Source organism: Chionomys nivalis, chromosome 15, assembly GCF_950005125.1.
Source record: "Chionomys nivalis chromosome 15, mChiNiv1.1, whole genome shotgun sequence".
Classification (NCBI taxonomy): Eukaryota; Metazoa; Chordata; class Mammalia; order Rodentia; family Cricetidae; genus Chionomys; species Chionomys nivalis.
In genome coordinates, this window is record NC_080100.1 from 28314391 (window position 1) to 28330351 (window position 15961).

The following is a 15961-nucleotide window of genomic DNA, read 5'->3' on the forward strand; positions in this document are numbered from 1 at the left end:
AAGAGCTGTTTTGTTAGTTTATCTATTATTTTGGTGCCATCTATGGGTATACTAGCAGATGCTATTGGAGTCTATATGGTACCAGTGCATTGACCTTCTGTAGTGTTTACTGAAGCAAAGATGTCAGTCCAAACCAAAGCAGGGTGGTTTTATTATGTGGGAACAAAAGGAATGCTCCCCAAGTGACTAACTGACAATCTCGAAAATCACATTTTTCTTCTGACAATGAATTCCTCTGGGTAGCCTCTGAACCCAGTGCTGTGGTTACACAACAAACCATATAATAAAAACTGAAAAGACATTGACATTGTCCAAACAGCAAACTCATATACATGATTTGCTTTATGCCATGCTATAATAATCAACCTCTTTATGATTCCATAGTCCCTCTGTTTATAATATCACCTGGGAGATGGAACTCTTAACAAACTGGAAAAGCATTTTTTTTTCAGACAAAAACCAACCAACCAACCAAACAAACAAAAACTCTCTTTCTTTTTAAATGAAAATAGAACAGAATGAAGGAAGTCAAAAGTCAAGCCAAAGAGAATTTTATTTTATTTTTTTCTTTGTGATTGACTAATCAGTATCTACAGAACATTGAGACGAGAGACAGTACTGAATGGTATATATGCTATTGCTTCGGTTTTTGGCTATTTTATGACCTTTCTTTTGTCTTCAGATGAATTTCTTTCAGTGTAGCTGGAATTATGTGAGTTAATGATCTCTTTAATGGAGAACACAGCCTTCATTATAGGACTAATTAGCTCAAAAGGAACAGACTCGGACAGTGTGGCAATTTTTTTTTTCTTTCTTGGTCTTGGAATCTGAGAACCCCTCAATCTGTGAATAAATGGCCACAGGATGGTCTCATGAATCACTTAAGGAAGCAAATAAAATAAGGGAGGAAAAAAAGAGCAACACAAAGCTGTAAACCCTAAACATTTGTTGTGAACACGATGTTGCAATGGTAAATTAAGAGATGAAAAGTAATGTAATTTTTAAGAGACCACATGGAATTCACATAATGGTGATATAATTTTGCTTATGCGTTTAACGAGTAGACCTTGATTGTTCAGCCACTATTTTTTCTCCATTCCAAGTGAGTGAGTGCACTTTCATTAAATGTCCTCAGAGATTCTTTCCTCCTCTCTCGGTCCGTTTCATAGGAGAAACAATGCTTCTTCTTAGGCCACGGCAGAATGGTAGGCTCCTGTCCTCACCCATCTCTCTCAACGCCATGTGCTTCTGTGATCTGTTGGCGCGGTCGTAAATTGATGAAGACTCATTGTCCATTGGAGAAAAGTTCTCTCTAACAGGAACCTCGATGTCTAAATAGTTCTGTTTTGTGTGTGCATGAATGAGGTGTATGCATGTATGTCTATGCACATGTGTGTGTGTTGGGTCACATAGGCCTGGATGGATGGAGAGCAGAGGGGGCGCTGAGGGTCTTCCTTTCTCATCATCTGCCTTGAGCCTTTCAGGTTGGATTTCACACTGAGACTGGAGCTCACGGTTTTGCCTAGGCTAGCAGCCCACCTCAGGGTTGCTTCTCAGTGCTGAAATTGCTGTTGTATGTGGGACCGTGCCCAGCTTTTGGGGTAGGCGGTGAGTGTGGTAACTAGGATCTAAACTCCTGTCTTCATGCTTGCTCAGCAACCACTCTTAACCCAGAGCCTTCTCTCAGGCCCCCAAAATAGATTTTAAAAATTAATTTTTAATGGCAAGAGTTTAGTAACATAGTTTTCGATAATTGAATCTCTGAATGTTATAATCAAAACTGGGAAAGATTTATAGACAGCAAAAATTGAATGTTTGGGGAGTCCCAGTTATGACTATTTCAGCTTTAATTCAGGAGTTTATAAACTTCCTGCCAGGCTGGGATTAGGATGTTAATTCAAAACATCAAACTTTCTCTTATCCCCTTATCCATCATCTTTGAAATTTACGTTATTTATTAAAGTGTGGCTCTTTTCCACATTCCTTCTCCACTCTTTCGTATTGCTAGACCTCCCTGGCTGTATAACTGTCTCTGTAAGGTTGTCCCTGGCCTAGTTATTGTTGTATGGAAGGCCTAAATTTTTTTCTGATGTGGTATTATTGAAGATTTCTAAATACTTTTTTTTTTTAACTTTTTAAATAGAGTATTGCCATTGAGACAAAGTAATAGATTAATAGCTGTAAGCTTTTAAGTGATATAGTGGATGAACTACAACCACTGAAGTAGGTTTTAAATGGTTTTTGAGTTTTTTTCTCCCCATGTAAAACACTTTGATTCACGAATAGTGTGTGTGCTGGCTAGTTTTGTGTTAACTTGATATAAGCAAGAGTCATTTTGAAAGAGGAAATCTCAATTGAGAGAATGCCCCCGCCAGATTAGTCAGTGGGCAAACCTGTGGTGCGTTGTTCTTGATTGATGATTGGTGTGGGAAGGCCCAGCTCACTAGGGGTGGTGCCACCCCAGGGCTGGTGGTCCTGGGTGCCATAAGAAAGCAGTCCTGGCCTGAGTTCCTGGCCTGAACTCCCTCAGAGATGGACTGTGACGTGGACGTGTAAGCAAAACAAACCCTTTCCTCCCCAAGCTGCTTTTAGTCATGAGTGTTTTATGGCAGCAACAGAACCCTAACTAAAACAGGAAGTCATTTGAATTCTTAAAATGTGTTTTCTTCCCTAAAACATTTAGTTTCTCTCCTTTTACCACCTCCCCTCCAGCTGTTCTTCACAAAACTAGACCTGTTATTATCTTATGGTTCAGTTGGGGCATTTGTAAGGGTCGTTCTTGGATGCTTATAAGTGAGCACACCTGGAATAAGAGATGCCGTTCTCTGTTATCTTAGTAGTGAAAAGGGTGGGCCCAAACTGAAAGCAAACCACCTGCTGATCCACCACTTTGTAGGCGGAGCCTTTAGGAGCACGTAGAATGGTGGGTCATCTGCTTTATCATGACCAGGTACAGGATTCCATGAGCTGTAATAGGTTTGGAAACGAGAGTGTCCATGCCCACGTTTTCACCCTTGAGTGCAAAGGACTGTGGAGTTTTAACGAAATGTGTCATTACCATTGGAATTCCTTCTGGTTGTCTTCTGACAGCTTGTATGCAGTAGCAGAATCTACTGAAGACAGAGATGAGGTCATTTTGTGGAGATTTTTCTTCTTACTAATAAATATCTCTGGTTCTCTTTCACTCCGGTGAAGTACATTTAAATATGGAGAGAGAAATTGCTTATTCAGTGTCTAGATGATAATAGCACATCTAAAATTTTCATTAATTTTTATATTTTGCACTTAATTTTCATTAAAATATTTGTTTAACATTTTTGAAAGCATATTAGCATGCAATTGACCTGGTTTGAAAATTGATATGGTTCTCAGATGTCTCTGTTATTTAAGTTTTGAACTAATTTTAGAAGCCAGTCTGGCTAAAATTTTTTAATTTTAATAATTGAATTTAAATATTTAATATTTAAATTTAAATAATTGAATACATTTCTTTAAAATGATGTTGAATTTCACGTACATAAACTTCATGGTATTCTGAAAGAATAGCCAAACTCTCATAGGTGACTGATTTTGCCCTGTAGGCAATGAATCGCTCCCTGGCTAATGTGATTCTTGGAGGCTATGGTACATCTTCAACAGCTGGTGGAAAACCGATGGAAATTACTGGTACACATACAGAAATCAACCTAGACAATGCAGTTGAGATGATCCGGGAAGCTAATAGCATTGTTATTACTCCAGGTAAAAAAGTAAAATTTATGCTGCATGGGTGTTGCAATTGATTACATTGAGTAATATGGAAAAGAGAAATTGAAACCTCATTAAAAATTGTATTAGTTCTTTGAGACTTTCTCACCAGTTTGAGCACATTCATCCCCATCTCGTCCCAGATCCATCTTCCTTCTCTACTCACCCAACTTTGTGTTTTGCTTTGTTTTGTTTTTCTCTTATGTAATTAAGAGCCATTTGTGTTGCCCAAGTTATAAGTAAGTGGATGTGTGGTCTTCCTCTGGAGCATGGCTAACTCCCCAGGAGTCCTATCTTTCGCAACTACCAGCTGCCAATAACTCCATTGCTTTCACGCTCAGCTCCCATCTTCATGTTGGGATGTGGTCTGGATTGGATTCTCATAGGCATTCGCAGTGCTGTGACAACCACTGTGAATTTGTGTGTGCAGCTTGTCCGGCTGTGCCCACAAAAGAATGTTTCTTTTGTAGCCATCCACCACTGCCGACTCTGACTGAGGCTTCCTGTCCCTTCTGCAATGATCCCCAGGAGTCTTGGGAAGAGTGGCTATAGGAAATAAGTCCCACTTAACTGAGCATTCTGCAGTCTTACGCTCTGCACCTTGACCATCTGTGAGTGATGTGTTCTTCACAGTGCAAGGAGAGGCTTCGCAGCTGAGGGCTGCATTGATCTACAGGAACAAAAATAAATCTTCAGGAGTCAATTTAATTCTATGTCCAGTTAGCAGCATGATAGTAGTAGGTTTTCTTCTAGGGCCTATGGCCTGTGTAGCCATAGAAAGCTTCTTTTTGAAAACATAATGGAAACTGTAGCAACTTAATGGTCATTGAGTGAGAATATAGAGAACTCTCAGTTTGGGCTAATATTTAGAAATAATATAAATATTCTATCAATTGATGTAGCATGTAGCCATCTTTTTGAACTCCGTGCACATGTGAAGTTATTGTTGAGTCCTGTTTCTGGTCAATGTTAGGGTCTGTAAGATTACATTAGGTATAGCATGTGAAAGTGTCGGGCTCATTCATCAGACTCAGTTAAACGTTAGTCTCTTTTCAGAAGTGATTTGTTTAAAAGTTACATCACGAATCTTTGTGGCTTTCTGCAATGGTCTCCTTCTATGGCAAAGTGAAGTTTCTGTGATGAGTGATGAGAACCACAGTCATATGTGGGCATGAGGACAAATGTTTAGATCGTTGCTAGGATTACACTGGGCAAAAAATAATGCCAAGTGTTACGACAATGACTAAACTGAACTGTATAATAAGTGGTTTCTGATCAGGTTGGACAGTGTGACTTAGGAGAAAGAGCCCATCTTGGAGCTGTCATCCTGGAAGTGATAGACTAGAAGCAACTTGTCATGGGAGTCCCACTATGTCACCTTTGTACTTACTTACTTTTGCCTCTAACAGTCTGCACAATGCAGGCCAACCCATTTACTCTCTCTTGGTTTCAATTTTTAACCTGTAAGCCTTAGCTCAGTTCTTCATGCTTGTCAGAGAATGTCAGATTAAGATTTTAGCTCTATCATGCCATTAGAGGAGGTTTTCATGAAGAAAGACTACTGACTTGATGTATGGGCAATTTACTGGTTGAGACATACTATGATAAAAATAGCAAATGTCAGGCAAATTTGATATTTCAATGTAAATGCAATGTATTACTTTTCAAGACATCTGAGTTGTGGATTTTGGTTGTGACAGAGCTGAGTTAGTGTGTGGAAATGCACTGTAATGTATGGGACACACCCGCATAGTGGACTGTCCTAACTAAAAGGCAACGGCGTGTCCTATGAAGAAGCTGTGCTTGTGTGCAGAGGCATGAAGACATGGAGGGCATAGGCTCTTCCCTCTCGGCACTGGCTATCCCAGTGTGGAAGTCGGATGGGGAGATAAATAAAGCCAAGCATGTCAGGACAGTGGCGAAACTGAACCGTGTAGAATTCTTTCTTCTCATGAGGGACCTAAGAAGGGTTGAAGGGAAGTTAGGATTTGTGTTGAGCCTTAGAGGGTAGACGGTGTTGTGGGCAGGAGAAGGCAGACTTGACAGCGAGAGTAAAGGATGGCAATCGGAAACAAGGGCTAGAAAAGAAGGAAGAGAAATGGGTCACTCTAGGTGGTATGGGCTTCGTCTTAGTGTTAAAGGTAAAGAGAGATGACTGACTGACATTCTTGGTTATACTTACATAAGCTGCAGGAAGGAAGGACTATTTTTTATTTATTTGAATATGAGAATAGATTTGGAGGAGAAGGGTTTTCAGTTCTTCTCCTCCTCCTCCGTCACATTAAGTTTGAACAGTGATACTGCTGGAGTTCCAATGGCAGGTTGAGCCAACAGGACTCAGCACAATGGCTGAAGTCCTTGGGTGAGTTAGGATTTAAGCTGAGGTAAGGGACAAATTGAAAGCTTCGCGGAAAGACTTGGATATTTAAGGAGGATAACGGGGAAAAACTAGTCAAGGCATTGGAAGAATAGTAATCAAGCCAGGAAGAATCCACAGGACTACAATGTCATTAAAGACATACTCAGTTTAAAATCATATGAGAGTGGGCATAGACTAGTGTGTGCATGGATTGCAGCAGGGACATAGACTAGTGTGTGCATGGATTGCAGCAGGGACATAGACTAGTGTGTGTATAGAGTGCAGCAGGGACATAGACTAGTGTGTACATGGATTGCAGCAGGGACATAGACTAGTGTGTGCATGGATTGCACAGGGGGGACATAGACTAGTGTGTGCATGGATTGCACAGGGGGGACATAGACTAGTGTGTACATGGATTGCAGCAGGAGGACATAGACTAGTGTGTGCATGGATTGCAGCAGGGGGGACATAGACTAGTGTGTGCATGGATTGCAGCAGGGACATAGACTAGTGTGTGTATAGATTGTAGCAGGGTCATTCTGTAGCATGAGACTTATTAGGAGATTGAGTAGGTGGTCATTAGTTTCAAATTCAGTATTATATATTTTTCTTCTGAATAAATAAGCTTTACTTAAACTTTAAGAAATAACTTTAAATATTTGTTGAAAATCTATGGAAAGGTACAATGAATGACTGTATTTTCTTGAACAGATTCCCTAGATGTTATAAGACCATGATTTTTGTTTTCTGTCCTACGTTGGATTTCTTTTACTGAAAAGATTTTTTTCGTACCCCATATCTTGACTAGTTTCCCCTTTCCCTACTTGTACCAGTTGTTCTACGCCTTCCCTCCTGTCTGGACCCACTGGGTTTCTGTCTCTCATTAGACAAAAAAGGCATATAAGGGATAATAATAAAATATAAAATATAAGTATAAAGTATACACTAATGAAATTTTTAAATTTTTTTTAAAAGATTTATTTATAATAAAGATGCTTTCATTTAGTCTAGTTTACTGCCTATGTTGGCATAGAAATCCATTTTGATCAAGATAGAGGTTTTAATCCATAACATTTCAAAGATAAGCCACATTCTTTTTTGTTCTTAATATTGCCTCGCAGGTTATGGCCTCTGCGCAGCCAAAGCCCAGTACCCCATTGCTGATTTGGTGAAGATGCTTACTGAGCAAGGCAAGAAAGTCAGGTGAGAGCATTGTGTGTAAGTATTTGGGTGTGAAGAAAAGGGAGTCGACTCTTTAAAAAGATGACTGCTTCTCAAGGTGACTTTTAAGACAAGTAGCCCAAGGTGATGAAGTCCTCAGAGCGCCACCAAACCTCTCTGCTTAGATTTTGCTGCTTCTGTCTGGCTGACTCATTTTAAAAGGAGAAACTTTATTGTTCCAGATTCCAGAACATTTATGGATGGGAGTAGCCAAAAATTGTGTTTCTTTGTGCTTTGATTGGGGGCAAGGTTGTGCTAAGAGTGTGAGTTGCACTAATTTGTGTTTTTTTTATGTCAGGCCTCCAAAGGAGGGTTTTTGGTTTGTCTGTTTGTTTGAAGAAGCCTGTAGGCTGCTTATTGCTGACCTAGCTTTGAAGCTCTTGCTTGGGTGGGAAGGACTGTTGCAATGCTCTTCCGAAGCCGTGGACTTTTTGAAAACTGTACTCAACTGCCTTGTGAGCGTCAGATGCTCTTGGGAGCTTGCTAAGCAGAGGAGTGGAGGACTGGCGTGCCTAGATCATTCCCTGTTGGTCTCAAGGAGCACAAAACCAGGGCTTTTGTATGAAGAACTCGATGGCTGTTGAATGCTGTGCTTATGTTCCTTTCCTCTCGGAGTGCCCATTAAGGGGCATTGTTCGCATCTAGCAAAGACAGTGTGAACTCTTGGGGGTCTTCCCTCATGGGAGCACTGCTGTTCATTTTGTGGGCTCACTAGCAGTTGCATTGACTTGGTACCATAAATCGGAGACACACGATAATTAATTGCATGAAGTTAGTTCAGTAGGATGTTAATGTCTGTTGACTGGGTTGATAATGTCTGTTAATGAGAATTCCTTTCAGATGTCAACCTTTCGCTTTTGTCTTTGGGCAGACGATAAGAAAATAAACCCAACGGGAGACCTAGAACAACCTAGAACTTGTCAGAATATGTGTTCCAAACTGGATGGAGACTCCATCTTGCTCTTTGAATTATAATTATCCATTATAATTATGATTATAAAAGAGGCATAGACCATAAGATCAGAGGTTACTTAGTTGGTTAATGTCAGCTGAATTTTACTTCTTCCTTTCCTTTTTTCTCCACCCTTTTCTCTATCACTCCTGCCCCATCACTTCCTAAAATCTATAGTTGTGTTTTTTAAATACAGAAAGAGTTAAAGTGCTATTTTATGATGGAAGGGACCAGCATTGTTATAACGTGGAGAATTTTCATATTTGGTGCTAATCTAAAGTAATTGAAGATGAGAAAAGTCATTGACATTAGTTTTTCATCAAAGTATAAAGAAAGAGCTCAGTTTTGGTTACTCATTCTTATTTTCACATCAGTTATTAGGCTGTACCTTCTTTTTTAACTACGTAGTCTTGCCATTTAAACGCACTTGCAAGCCTGCAAGAGAGAAGGATGTGTTGAAGAGCCTTGTATGATTCTCCTAAAAAAGAAACTACTATCTATTCAGCCCACATGTGAAAAAGTCTAATATATCAGTAACGCCTCCCATCACCATGTGAATGTTTAGGGGGTGAGTAGCAATCATGATAAAAGAGTGCATGGAAGATGCTTTCGTGCTTTGGCTCTCCTCAGCCCAGCCAGGGGAGTCCTTAATTTGACATTCTTCTCTGGGGTGCTCACTGAGCAGCCCAGGTGAACAAGACAGCTTAGCAAACCAGCTCTGTGTTAAAGGAGTGGGAACAGAGTCGAAAGTTATAATCCGAGGACCGAGGAGGTAGCTTAGCGGGCAAAGTGCCTGTTGCACTAGCGTGAGGACCTGAGTTTGATTTTCAGCACCTGTGTAAAAAGGCGGGCCCCGTGGCATGTGCTTGTGAGCCTAGCATTGAGGAGGTAGAGACTGCTGGATCCCTAGTGCTCACCGGCCATCCAGCTTAGCCGAGTCGGGAATCCCTGTTCCTGTGAGGTGAGTTTCTGACGCTTGAGTTTGACTTCTGACCTATGTGCACACACACTACCACATGCACGTGCAAACACACGTGCACATGCACACACCTCTCTCCCCTGAGAAAAATCCTCGTAATTGTTGAGTGACTTGAAAGAAGTTAGGGAAATGGATGAGAGAGATGAGCAAGTCTGAAATGATATCAGGCACATGAACTTTTAGTTTTTGATTAGGTTAAAATGAGAGTTTTATCCATGATGGCATATATGAACTACTGCTGTATAGAATGGTTTCTGCATAGGAAGAGTAATTATTTAAGGTTCATGAGAGATCTAATTATACATCCATAAAGGGATTTTCAGCTATCAATTTTCTTTTCCTGAAGCAATCTTGTGGATATAACAGAAACCTTTTTCTAAAAACACCCCATGGTCTTGCATAATTTTTGAAAACCCTTGTTAAAAATAATCAAATTTGTTGATAACTCATAATGTAGGACCAGAATAAAATTACTGCTCAGTCTGATTTCTCATGTTTGTGAGTTCTAAAAAAATACCGGACTATGTTCATCCGCCTTTCATATTGAAAAAGGAGTTACATATGACATATTGTACTTTTTACTATTATTTGTTGAATTTTCAGCATAGGCTTTGGATAGGACATTTTGAAGTTTGTATTTTGAATGAAACGGAAGGGAACTGAAAAAAATACCGGACTATATTCATCCGCCTTTCATATTGAAAAAGGAGTTACATATGACATATTGTACTTTTTACTATTATTTGTTGAATTTTCAGCATAGGCTTTGGATAGGACATTTTGAAGTTTGTATTTTGAATGAAACGGAAGGGAATTGTTCTTACAAACATGGTGACAGTGCTCTGCCAGGCTTTTCCAGTTTAATTTCTGTGTGGATTTTCTTTAATTAAAGGAAATCAGGTAAACATGTGCGTGTTAGAATCTTTTTGTAGGCGAAATGAAAGTTTTATTGACAAGGTGTACACACACACACACACACACTGTAGCTTTTTTTTTTTTTTTTAATAGAGAGGCACATGTCTGTCCGAATGGGAGGTGGCTGCAGCAGTTACCTCGTATTTTAATAAAATAAATCTGTATTTCCAGTTTGTGGTAATTTAACCCTTCCATCACTCTGTAGCTCCCACAGTGCAGCTGCGGGCCTCTGGCTTTAACCTTTGTGCCTCAGGACTCCAACATGCCGAGCATCCAGACGTGGCGGCGATATATTCACACGCATCCCCTGTGGAGACGTGCCAATATGGACATACGATTGCCATCAATTAGTTACGCCCACGTGGTGCCAAGAGAAACTGCATCTGTCATACAGTCTGTCTGGCTTCATGGCCCATGATCGGTTCAGAGATACTGCTGGTTTCCTTTACTTTGGCCGCAGTCATAACATGTCCACAAAGGCTTGAGATTATAACGAAGCACACGACGTTGCAGGACAAGAACTCATGTTTGGTCACCAGTCTCATGGAAATTTAGTGCTTAAAGTATCGTTTGATTCTCAGTTGTCAGATCATTTTTTTTTTAAAGACAAAAACCTTAAAGTACAAGAGCACAGGTGTTCCTTTTCGCTTTACTTCCCACATTTTGGATTGATTATATGACAGGAATCACATTTCTTACGAGTACATCTTAGAAAGTTGTAATTCTTTTTATTTGTAGTTAATAAATACTTGATTTTCCTTCCCGAAAGTGTTATCACTTGCATTGTTGTAGAAGCCCTTTTGAATTTGTGGAAATCCTTTTCGATTTCTTTGATTGACTAATTGATGTTATATGTTACTTTTAAGTTTAATTTAATTCTATTTCATTTGAATGAGTGTTTTGCCTGCATGTATATTTAAGCACTATATGCATGCCTGATGCCTGTGGAGGTCAGAAGAGGGCATCAGATACCTTGAAAATGGAGTGCAGATGGTTGTGGGTCCTGGGAATCAAACCCTTGTCCTCTGGAAGAGCAGCAACTGCTCTTAACTGCTAAGCCATCTCTCCAGCTTTTTTTTTTAATAAAACATTTATGTTAATATTAAGCAGTTTCTATCAACAGCTTATCAATAGCATTTTATTTGCTAGGTATTGATAATATAAAACTATAAAGCTCAGCTCCCATTCTCATAAGCTAGGAAGAACAAAAAGTATAAATATCCGAATAAATTTCCTTTAGTATGTGGTGGGAAAACGAATAGATCCAGGCATATAAAGCAGGATGCTGCTCAGGGAACATTGTCAATTATCTGTCCTAATAACATGGACTGTTTTCATTTTTAGGTTTAAAATAAATGTGTGTGTGTGTGCGCGCGCTCGCGTGAGCATGTTTGTGTGTGTGTGTACTACTTCATCTAACTCATCAAGTTGCCTACGGTACTTGCAGTTTATTAGTGTTTTATAATCTTATGTAGTGTGGCTATAGGTTTAAATGTGTGTTCTTTGTCTGAGAAATTGATTCCTCAACACACTTAAAGGTGGACTAGCTTGGATCTCCGACCTAGAATCAAACAGGCAGTGTCCAGCTTCCTATGCTGTGTCATGTTTAGGGTCCAGGAAGAGCTACCTCATGTAGATTTGCGGTGTTACAAAGGCGCATGCTTCTGAAGGGAAAGGACGTGGGCCAGGTGGATGACCTAGCAGAGCAACGTTATCTGTCAGTCTCATGATAGTTCTGCTGCGTTCTTTTCTTAAAGGCATGGCATTCATATTTATGGCCAATCACTGAACAAACAATCTTGTAGTACTATGCTCCAGGCTCTATTCTGGGTCTGGGGTGAGATCAGTGAATAAATCATCTAATTTCATAGTGCTTGACTTAGTTACTGTTCTTTTGCTGTGAAGAACCACCACAGCCAAGGCAACTCTCACAAAAGTAAGCATTTGGTTGGGGGATTGCTTACAGTTCTAGAAGGTTAGTTCATGACCATAATGCCATAATGGCAGGGAGTAGATAGGCATGATGCTGGAACAGTAGCTAGGAGCCCTAAATCCTGATCTACAGGCAAGAGAGAGAGAGAGAGAGAGAGAGAGAGAGAGAGAGAGAGAGAGAGAGAGAGAGATGGGTTTTTGAAAACATCCCCAGCTGCACACCTCCTCAAGAAGGCTACACCTTCTAATGCTTCCCAAACAGTTCCACTAACTGGGGACTAAGCATGCAAACATACAAGCCCTATGGGGGCCATTGTCGTTCAAACTCCCACAGTGCTGCAGGACTTTGCATTCACTGAGAGGTTGGGACATAGATTACAGAATTCAGTTCTGAAGTGGGGGACATTTATAACTTGCAAATCCAAGTGCTAACTGAAAAGAGGAAGAAGCGTGTTATCATAACCCACCAGGTCAGTTCTAGTTACAACTGGTAGTGATAAATTAGCTAGTACTTCTGCTACTTGGCTTGCCTTCTTCCTCCGTAGGAAGAGGGTGGGAGGGAGATTATTTTACAGTTGTGCCAATGGGGAAACTTTTGGCGTCAGAGAGGAAGGAGACGCAAAGCAAGTGCATGCATTCATGTAGATCTGAGCCGTTTGCATAGGATCGTCAGCCATCCCCCAGATTAGGGCTGCCAGGGAAGAGTTTTGGAAGTCGCAGCCCTTTCTCTAGATCATTTGGTTGTTTCCTGTCCTCTGCCCTCTCCAGATCGGTGTTGCAAAGACTGTCTGTGGTAACAGTTAGAATTTCAGGCACTTTATGATGTCTTCTCCAGGACTCATTCCTTCGACCCACCGCCCCACCCCACTCCTCCCGCAGGCATGCCACCAGTTTGAAAAAGAGCACTTTCGTCGGATGAAGTCAGTGTTTCTGACCATGGGGTGATTTTTGACTTCTAGTTCAAGATTAGTTATAATAAACTCAGTGCATTCTAATTCTTCAATGAGATTCGTGTGGACAGAGCCATGTGAATAAAAGTCCTCTTCCTATTTCATCTCCAGATTCTTCCGAATCTCGCTTCCAATTGTCATTTCACGGTGCTCGTTAGCTATTGCATTCCAAGAGCATTCAACAGGATTATTATCCAGGCAAATGGATGAAATTACGTATAATTTTTAACTAAACCACTACAGTATGGCAGAATGTAATGTTCTAGAGCACTGGTCAGAAAGGGAAGTTTAATTTTCACTCTGATATGATCATTCACGGTCCTGTTAATTATTTTTGGGAACAGAAGTAGGGTCAGTAGTCGCAAGGTTGTCACTCCGAGCTAGATAACTGGATTTAGCTCAGTTATAGAAAGTCCAGGCTGTGTCTTGGTGTGAGAAAGACAGAGGACGGTGTTATCATTCAAATGAGATTGTCATACCTGGTCCACTCGGAGGACTCGTTATCTCTTTGAGTAGCCCAATGCTGTATGCCACATGGCGAGCCGGAAAGCTTGTCTGTAGACTGTCAAGCATCTCTTCACTCACATTCGCAGAACAGGGTCCATTATTCTGTGTTAGAAAAATTGTGCCCCTGAGACACTTTCGTAAGCTCTTTGACTTGCATAACATATTTTCCTCCCCGAGGAAGGAAAGAATATGGATGAATACCAGATTTCAGAACCAGAGTAGCAGTTTAGCTCTTAATTGCCCTCAAATGAAGAAAGGAAGGTACAAAGCATTATCCACATGCTGGCAAGCCATAGGAAATTAAATGAAGTATTTCTTTTCATTTGGAATTGTATGAGTGACTTTGTCTGACCTTCTAATAATGCTCGGCATTTTAGAAGCGCAGTATCTGTGCTTAGCCTGAGAGGCCTCACCAGAGAGAGTTACTGCGTGGTCTTTTACAGTGATTGATTTTTATGGACAGCAGCTGCCTTGTCATGGAGATTTTTTTAAATCTCATTACCATGATTCTCTTGAGATGAAAAGACTAGCCCCACACAGTTGGTGGTGACCGAAGATGATTTGAGTAACATTTACTATGCTGACCTCATATTTTAGAAGGTTTTTGTTTTAAACCAATTTACTAAAATTACTCCTAAAAATCTCCTTCTCCTTGTGTTTTTAAAAGACTTATGACTGTCAGTCAAAAATTCTGACAAGCATTTGATAGACCACAGGACCTTTTCTTTTCGTTCACCTGCCATGTTGTCCACAGGAGAAATGTACAAGTAAAATTTAAAGCTATTGACTCTGGTAACGAATTCTTTTATTACTTCCATGGATCCTCCTCAGAACAGGTTATTGTCACATGCAAATACAGAATTCAGAGATCCTTGAAGGGTTATCGCTTGCATTTACGGTGGGGTTTCTAACACACTCCGCGACAATCTCTATGTCTATATAACGGTGTAACTCGAAATAACTGTTTCTTTTCCTAGAATGGCTTGAAGGTCCTAGGAGGATCTTTAAGGTCTAATTTCACTCTTAAGGTGTGATGTTCCTCTAATTTGGCTTTAGTGTCTCTGCTAGAAAGGTGCTTCCAAATCTAGCTCAGTCCTGGCAGGGCTCCTGAGTAGGCGACGCAATGGTTGTTTATAGTGTGACTTTCATATGACATTGTTTCCTGATGGATGATCTGATGCCCGAGTGGCCAGTCTGTGACCTTGATTCATAACAGGTTGCTTGCCCTTGTGTCTCTTGATTGATATATGCCCAGTAAATGCCTATCACGGTGAGCAGTCCCTAGGAGAGGCCTACCGTGAAGAGGGCCTGTTGGCCCGATCACACAGAGGAGGAAGTCTAATGAATTCTGTGACATCACAGAAATGGTTCATTATGTATAGATTCCAGAGAGAAGAAGGCCATAGATTAAGGCCACCTGGGAAGATTAGAGGGAAACTATCATGTTCAGTCAGCAGCTGAGGAGAGAGAGAGAGAGAGAGAGAGAGAGAGAGAGAGAGAGAGAGAGAGAGAGGAGAGAGGGGCCATTAAACCCAGGTCTTTGCTGAAAGAGAGAGAGAGAGACAGAGAGACAGAGAGACAGAGAGAGGGAGAGAGAGAGAGCATCTTTGCTGAGAGAGAGAAGAGAGAGAGAGAGAGAGAGAGAGAGAGAGAGAGAGAGAGAGAGAGAGAGAGAATGAGCATTAAGCCCAGGTCTTTGCTGGGTTCAAGGCAGTATCCAAACAGTTTCTCTGTGAGTTCTGCCTGTTTCATGAGTTTAGAGAAAGTGGACAGGAATCTATGGGCCGCAGCGAGACTGCAGCATAGCTCCAGATGTACAGAGCTGAACCTGGATCAGCCTCAGGGAGGAGTAAACAGGAAGCTGGAGAATGTCAGGGATGACTAAGCTGTGTGTCTCAGGGTTTCCAGTGCTGTGAAGAGACACCGTGACCATGGCAACGCTTCTAGAGGGAAACATTTAGTGGAAACTGGCTTACAGTTTCTGTCTCTGTTTAATCACGGCCGACATGGCAGCATGCAGGCAGGCATGGCGGTGGAGAGGGCATTGAGAGTTCTACATCGTGATCTGCTGGCAACAGGAAGTGGACTGTAACACTGAGCTTTACTTGAGCTTAGGAGATTTCAAAGGCCACCCCCACAGTGACACACTTCCTCCAACAAGGTCACACCTATTGCAACAAAGCCACACCTCCTAATAGTGCCACTCTGTATGAGATTATGGGGCCAATCACATTCAAACAACCACACTGTGTTTCTTGAACGTAATAGCCCTGTCTTCCAAATGGATACAAGGGCAACATAAAACTACAAGTATCTATGGCAACAGTTCATTCATCCATTTGTTCATTCTTCTCTCATATGTTACATCCTGACTGCAGTTTCTTCTCCCTCCACTT

General features: G+C 40.9%; 1 protein-coding gene across 4 annotated transcripts in view; it reads left to right on the top strand.

Annotated features, from left to right (window-relative positions):
* Positions 1–15961, top strand: part of Nnt (nicotinamide nucleotide transhydrogenase) — an 87446-nt gene that overhangs the window by 60569 nt on the left and 10916 nt on the right. For all 4 annotated transcript variants that reach the window (XM_057789984.1, XM_057789981.1, XM_057789983.1 and 1 more), the window contains exons 18-19: positions 3582–3741; positions 7231–7312. In XM_057789984.1, coding sequence (XP_057645967.1) covers positions 3582–3741; positions 7231–7312 — 242 coding nt within the window. The remainder of the gene's footprint in view (positions 1–3581; positions 3742–7230; positions 7313–15961) is intronic.